The sequence below is a fragment of the Nanorana parkeri genome, unplaced genomic scaffold (assembly GCF_000935625.1).
Source record: "Nanorana parkeri isolate BGI_ZX_2015 unplaced genomic scaffold, ASM93562v1 scaffold609, whole genome shotgun sequence".
In the NCBI taxonomy this organism is placed as follows: domain Eukaryota; kingdom Metazoa; phylum Chordata; class Amphibia; order Anura; family Dicroglossidae; genus Nanorana; species Nanorana parkeri.
In genome coordinates, this window is record NW_017306877.1 from 274,416 (window position 1) to 281,657 (window position 7,242).

General features: G+C 57.1%; 1 protein-coding gene across 1 annotated transcript in view; it reads right to left on the bottom strand.

The window, feature by feature from the left end:
* Positions 1 to 700: 700 nt before the first annotated feature.
* LSM14A (LSM14A, mRNA processing body assembly factor) overlaps positions 701 to 7,242 on the bottom strand; it is a 28,991-nt gene continuing 22,449 nt past the window's right edge. The window contains exons 9-11 of the mRNA XM_018562891.1: positions 2,111 to 2,190; positions 1,371 to 1,447; positions 701 to 801 (exon numbers count right to left, since the gene is read on the bottom strand). Of these exons, the coding sequence (XP_018418393.1) occupies positions 714 to 801; positions 1,371 to 1,447; positions 2,111 to 2,190 (245 nt within the window). The 3' untranslated portion in view covers positions 701 to 713. The remainder of the gene's footprint in view (positions 802 to 1,370; positions 1,448 to 2,110; positions 2,191 to 7,242) is intronic.

A 7,242-nucleotide genomic window follows, 5' to 3' on the forward strand; every position in this document is an offset into this window, starting at 1 on the left:
AAAAATGTTGGCCAAAAATACTACTATGGGTAAAGTGCTGATAGTGGAAAAAAAAAGTCGGCCAAAAATGCAGTACCCCCCCGGCTTCTCTCCTCTTCGGTCCGTGTCCCCTACGATCCCTGCTGCTCTCCTCCGCATGTGTTGCCAGAGGCAGCAGGGATCAGAGGGGGGGACACAGCCAATCCAGCTGCCGACACCCATCAGGGAAGAGAGGTTGTCAGGAGGGCCTTTCCTACCACTCTCAGCAAAGTTGGAATGCTTCTGATGGGACCTGAATGTAGACGAGGCCTCTAAGAATATGGAACTTCCGCTGAAAATGGATTTAAATGCACAATAGAATTTCCTCAATCTGGAGGCTTTATACATTTCATTTTTATAAAACAAATTTTTTTTTTACAGTCAAAGCTAAATGGTGTGCAGAGCTCTGCCAGTGAATCCCCCCTGTGGTTTCCAGTCTCTCCTCGGTGAATGACGGGTGAAAAGTTTCCAGACTATGGAAGAAAAATGACAATGTTGTGAGCAGTGAGCCGCAGTTCTGGGTCCTGACACCGATCACCGGCTCCACCTTGTGGACAAAACTGGAACTTCACCAATAAAAAGGTTTCCCAGCCCAGAACTGTGAGGGGTTCACATTCCGGGTTTGGTCAGACATGAGTCACCAACACCCGAGTTCCGACAAAAGAAAAAAGTCTTGGGCTAATGTCATAGGCAGCTCAGGATGGCGGTCTGGGCGGGGGAGGGGTGCTGGCATCAGCGATGGTCGCCAAGTAGATGAGATTCCGGTGCAGAATTTGCTGGTACCTGCGGAGGAAACAGAAGAGACGTGAAGGCGACTTCTACTCATTCAGCGTAACCGCGAAGAGAATTCGGGTGATAAGAGAACGAATCCGGCTCCTCGATGAATGTGCATTGAGATTCAGTCTTGGGTAGCTTTAAGCATGTTGGTGTTCTTGCATGTATGAGTTGGCGTGTTATTGACGGGCGCTTCCAATGTGTTACTGAATTTAGGATTTGGAGCGGAAAGAATTAACAGCCATTGGCCGAAGCTTGTTCATACCGGCTGCCAATGCGTCGAATCGCGTGTAACACGCGTGGCCCCGAGGTCTATGGTCCTCCCAATGCACTGAAACACATGTTTTAGCTGCCAAGGATCTGTCCATACGGTCATGAGATTTACACAGCACAGTCCTGTCTGGCAGACCAGGAGACCCGATTTTTCTGCCATTCAGTAACACTTACAGGTCTTGCCGCCGCCGCCCCCTCCCCCTTGATTGAACAGTGAAAGGAGAAGCAGCACACTGATGCGCCCGTCTCTCAACCAACACTGAGATTCCAGGCGGGCACAGGGTGGTGTCCCCCGGGATACTTACTGGGAACACTCGGCGGCTCTCCCCTTGTTCTGATATTCCACAATGCAGTGAATGAGCTGATCGTTTTCTTCCAGCAGCTGGACAGGAGAACAAAACAAAAGGTAATATAGAGAAGGGAGGAGCTTCAGAGCAAAGTAATGGGGTATAACACTGGAATAAGGTGGGGGGGTCAGAGCTATGTAAGGGGTGGGGCACAGGAACAAAATGAGGGGTCAGAGCTATGGAATAAGGTGGGGGTCAGAACAAGATAAGGGGTGGAGCTTAGGAACAAGGTAAGGGGTCAGAGCAAGGTAAGGGGTGGAGCTATGGAACAAGGCAAGGGGTCAGAGCAAGGTAAGGGGTGGAGCTATGGAACAAGGTAAGGGGTCAGATCTATGTAAGGGGTGGAACACTGGAACAAGGTGAGGGGAAACTAGTATATTCAGGAGCTCAGCAATGGCCCTTATCTTCTTCATCTCCTCCCCCCCTCAATGGAGAGAGATAGTACACCCAGGTACAGGTAGGAAATCACGTGACCACTTCCCTTTCTACCATGTGACAAAGATGGTACCTGGTGATTGGCTCAGTGCCGTCACATGAAAGCATAGCCAGAGCACACACACGCGCTGCCTCCGGGTTCGGAGTGGAGAGTATATACAGTTGTGAGGCCGCCATTCCAAAGAACGTTACCTCTCCCCCACAGAGCACAGCGTCCCATCAGCCCCCCCACTACCCTCCGTGAGTCCTATCCTCCAACTCACCCTCTGCACATTGTCCTCTGAGATCTGGGCCCGGCCCCGCAGCCGCTCCGGTACGAACACCAGCGACATCTCTTCAGACGCTTGACTTCCGGCGCACAGCTATCGCATCATCCGGTGTGACCTCATCACGCCAGCGCAACGTAATGGCCGGTGATGTCAACATGTTTTGTGTGCAAACATCGTAGTTCTGAGGAAACCGGAAGTCATGCGGTCCCACAACTCGATAAGTTCGTACTTTTGATCGATCACCGGGCACTTCTAAGTGCTTCGGCAAGCTGCCACCGCCCACCGAGCTGCCATAGTAACGTGACTGTGTATTGTACAAAAAGCACCTGTTCCCAGGCTGAGCCCCATCCGGGCCTATGTGTACAAAGGGCACCTGTCCCCGGGCTGAGCCCCATTCGGGCCTATGTGTACAAAGAGCACCTGTCTCCAGGCAGAGCCCCATCCGGGCCTATGTGTACAAAGGGCACCTGTCCCCGGGCTGAGCCCCATTCGGGCCTATGTGTACAAAGAGCACCTGTCTCCAGGCAGAGCCCCATCCGGGCCTATGTGTACAAAGGGCACCTGTCCCCGGGCTGAGCCCCATTCGGGCCTATGTGTACAAAGAGCACCTGTCTCCAGGCAGAGCCCCATCCGGGCCTATGTGTACAAAGGGCACCTGTCCCCGGGCTGAGCCCCATTCGGGCCTATGTGTACAAAGAGCACCTGTCTCCAGGCAGAGCCCCATCCGGGCCTATGTGTACAAAGGGCACCTGTCCCCGGGCTGAGCCCCATTCGGGCCTATGTGTACAAAGAGCACCTGTCTCCAGGCAGAGCCCCATCCGGGCCTATGTGTACAAAGGGCACCTGTCCCCGGGCTGAGCCCCATTCGGGCCTATGTGTACAAAGAGCACCTGTCTCCAGGCAGAGCCCCATCCGGGCCTATGTGTACAAAGGGCACCTGTCCCCGGGCTGAGCCCCATTCGGGCCTATGTGTACAAAGAGCACCTGTCTCCAGGCAGAGCCCCATCCGGGCCTATGTGTACAAAGGGCACCTGTCCCCGGGCTGAGCCCCATTCGGGCCTATGTGTACAAAGAGCACCTGTCTCCAGGCAGAGCCCCATCCGGGCCTATGTGTACAAAGGGCACCTGTCCCCGGGCTGAGCCCCATTCGGGCCTATGTGTACAAAGAGCACCTGTCTCCAGGCAGAGCCCCATCCGGGCCTATGTGTACAAAGGGCACCTGTCCCCGGGCTGAGCCCCATTCGGGCCTATGTGTACAAAGAGCACCTGTCTCCAGGCAGAGCCCCATCCGGGCCTATGTGTACAAAGGGCACCTGTCCCCGGGCTGAGCCCCATTCGGGCCTATGTGTACAAAGAGCACCTGTCTCCAGGCAGAGCCCCATCCGGGCCTATGTGTACAAAGGGCACCTGTCCCCGGGCTGAGCCCCATTCGGGCCTATGTGTACAAAGAGCACCTGTCTCCAGGCAGAGCCCCATCCGGGCCTATGTGTACAAAGGGCACCTGTCCCCGGGCTGAGCCCCATTCGGGCCTATGTGTACAAAGAGCACCTGTCTCCAGGCAGAGCCCCATCCGGGCCTATGTGTACAAAGGGCACCTGTCCCCGGGCTGAGCCCCATTCGGGCCTATGTGTACAAAGAGCACCTGTCTCCAGGCAGAGCCCCATCCGGGCCTATGTGTACAAAGGGCACCTGTCCCCGGGCTGAGCCCCATTCGGGCCTATGTGTACAAAGAGCACCTGTCTCCAGGCAGAGCCCCATCCGGGCCTATGTGTACAAAGGGCACCTGTCCCCGGGCTGAGCCCCATTCGGGCCTATGTGTACAAAGAGCACCTGTCTCCAGGCAGAGCCCCATCCGGGCCTATGTGTACAAAGGGCACCTGTCCCCGGGCTGAGCCCCATTCGGGCCTATGTGTACAAAGAGCACCTGTCTCCAGGCAGAGCCCCATCCGGGCCTATGTGTACAAAGGGCACCTGTCCCCGGGCTGAGCCCCATTCGGGCCTATGTGTACAAAGAGCACCTGTCTCCAGGCAGAGCCCCATCCGGGCCTATGTGTACAAAGGGCACCTGTCCCCGGGCTGAGCCCCATTCGGGCCTATGTGTACAAAGAGCACCTGTCTCCAGGCAGAGCCCCATCCGGGCCTATGTGTACAAAGGGCACCTGTCCCCGGGCTGAGCCCCATTCGGGCCTATGTGTACAAAGAGCACCTGTCTCCAGGCAGAGCCCCATCCGGGCCTATGTGTACAAAGGGCACCTGTCCCCGGGCTGAGCCCCATTCGGGCCTATGTGTACAAAGAGCACCTGTCTCCAGGCAGAGCCCCATCCGGGCCTATGTGTACAAAGGGCACCTGTCCCCGGGCTGAGCCCCATTCGGGCCTATGTGTACAAAGAGCACCTGTCTCCAGGCAGAGCCCCATCCGGGCCTATGTGTACAAAGGGCACCTGTCCCCGGGCTGAGCCCCATTCGGGCCTATGTGTACAAAGAGCACCTGTCTCCAGGCAGAGCCCCATCCGGGCCTATGTGTACAAAGGGCACCTGTCCCCGGGCTGAGCCCCATTCGGGCCTATGTGTACAAAGAGCACCTGTCTCCAGGCAGAGCCCCATCCGGGCCTATGTGTACAAAGGGCACCTGTCCCCGGGCTGAGCCCCATTCGGGCCTATGTGTACAAAGAGCACCTGTCTCCAGGCAGAGCCCCATCCGGGCCTATGTGTACAAAGGGCACCTGTCCCCGGGCTGAGCCCCATTCGGGCCTATGTGTACAAAGAGCACCTGTCTCCAGGCAGAGCCCCATCCGGGCCTATGTGTACAAAGGGCACCTGTCCCCGGGCTGAGCCCCATTCGGGCCTATGTGTACAAAGAGCACCTGTCTCCAGGCAGAGCCCCATCCGGGCCTATGTGTACAAAGGGCACCTGTCCCCGGGCTGAGCCCCATTCGGGCCTATGTGTACAAAGAGCACCTGTCTCCAGGCAGAGCCCCATCCGGGCCTATGTGTACAAAGGGCACCTGTCCCCGGGCTGAGCCCCATTCGGGCCTATGTGTACAAAGAGCACCTGTCTCCAGGCAGAGCCCCATCCGGGCCTATGTGTACAAAGGGCACCTGTCCCCGGGCTGAGCCCCATTCGGGCCTATGTGTACAAAGAGCACCTGTCTCCAGGCAGAGCCCCATCCGGGCCTATGTGTACAAAGGGCACCTGTCCCCGGGCTGAGCCCCATTCGGGCCTATGTGTACAAAGAGCACCTGTCTCCAGGCAGAGCCCCATCCGGGCCTATGTGTACAAAGGGCACCTGTCCCCGGGCTGAGCCCCATTCGGGCCTATGTGTACAAAGAGCACCTGTCTCCAGGCAGAGCCCCATCCGGGCCTATGTGTACAAAGGGCACCTGTCCCCGGGCTGAGCCCCATTCGGGCCTATGTGTACAAAGAGCACCTGTCTCCAGGCAGAGCCCCATCCGGGCCTATGTGTACAAAGGGCACCTGTCCCCGGGCTGAGCCCCATTCGGGCCTATGTGTACAAAGAGCACCTGTCTCCAGGCAGAGCCCCATCCGGGCCTATGTGTACAAAGGGCACCTGTCCCCGGGCTGAGCCCCATTCGGGCCTATGTGTACAAAGAGCACCTGTCTCCAGGCAGAGCCCCATCCGGGCCTATGTGTACAAAGGGCACCTGTCCCCGGGCTGAGCCCCATTCGGGCCTATGTGTACAAAGAGCACCTGTCTCCAGGCAGAGCCCCATCCGGGCCTATGTGTACAAAGGGCACCTGTCCCCGGGCTGAGCCCCATTCGGGCCTATGTGTACAAAGAGCACCTGTCTCCAGGCAGAGCCCCATCCGGGCCTATGTGTACAAAGGGCACCTGTCCCCGGGCTGAGCCCCATTCGGGCCTATGTGTACAAAGAGCACCTGTCTCCAGGCAGAGCCCCATCCGGGCCTATGTGTACAAAGAGCACCTGTCCCCAGGCTGAGCCCCATCCGGGCCTATGTGTACAAAGGGCACCTGTCCCCGGGCTGAGCCCCATTCGGGCCTATGTGTACAAAGAGCACCTGTCCCCAGGCTGAGCCCCATCCGGGCATATGTGTACAAAGAGCACCTGTCCCCGGGCAGAGCCCCATCCGGGCCTATGAGTACAAAGAGAACCTGTCCCCCGGCTGAGCCCCATCCGGGCCTATGTGTACAAAGAGAACTCGTCACCGGGCTGAGCCCCATTCGGGCCTATGTGTACAAAGAGCACCTGTCCCCGGGCTGAGCCCCATCCGGGCCTATGAGTATAAAGAGCACCTGTCCCCAGGCAGAGCGCCATCCGGGCCTATGAGTACAAAGAGAACCTGTCCCCGGGCTGAGCCCCATCCGGGCCTATGTGTACAAAGAGAACCTGTCCCCAGGCAGAGCCCTATCCGGGCCAATCTGCTGAAAGGTGAGCCCTAGCTATGACTTACCAGGGGGAGGCAACATCAGCACTGCAAACTGTGCTTAAACTACAAATACGATCATGCCTCGGCCTCCGGAGTAATGCCTGTGGCTCTCAGAGTCTTGCAATGCCTCATTGCACTTGTAGTTCCACAACAGCTGGAGTGCCATAGCTTGCCTACTCCTGACAGCAGGCCTTGTGTCAGATCTCTGCAGAGAGACCACTGCTTCCACACACAGAACAAGGGCCCCTTTTCTGCAGCATGAGGCATTGATCTCAGACATGATGGGATTTGTAGCTTCACCACAGCTGGAGTTTGGCTAAAACATCTGTTAAACTCTCATCATGGCTTCTCCCAGTCTGGAGGGGCATCCTCAGCACTCTAGCTGTTGTGACACTACAAATCCTATGATGCCTCTGGGAGTCATGCAATGCCTTATGGGACTTGTAGTTCCACAGCAGCTTGAGGGCCGAGGTTGCCCACCTCCGCTCTTACACTTTAATAGGACTTTGTAACACCTCCAATTCAGGATTTAAAGGAACGTCCCACTTTTCCAATAAATGTCGCCAAGGCAGGACAGTGAAATAACTTTATTGGTATATCTCAGGGGAGGGCAACTTTGGCATGCCAGCTGTGGTGGAACTACAAGTCCCATGAGGCTTTGCATGACTGACTGCCACAGGTGGTGGTGGTGGTGGGGGGGGGGGGGGGGAAAAAGGTT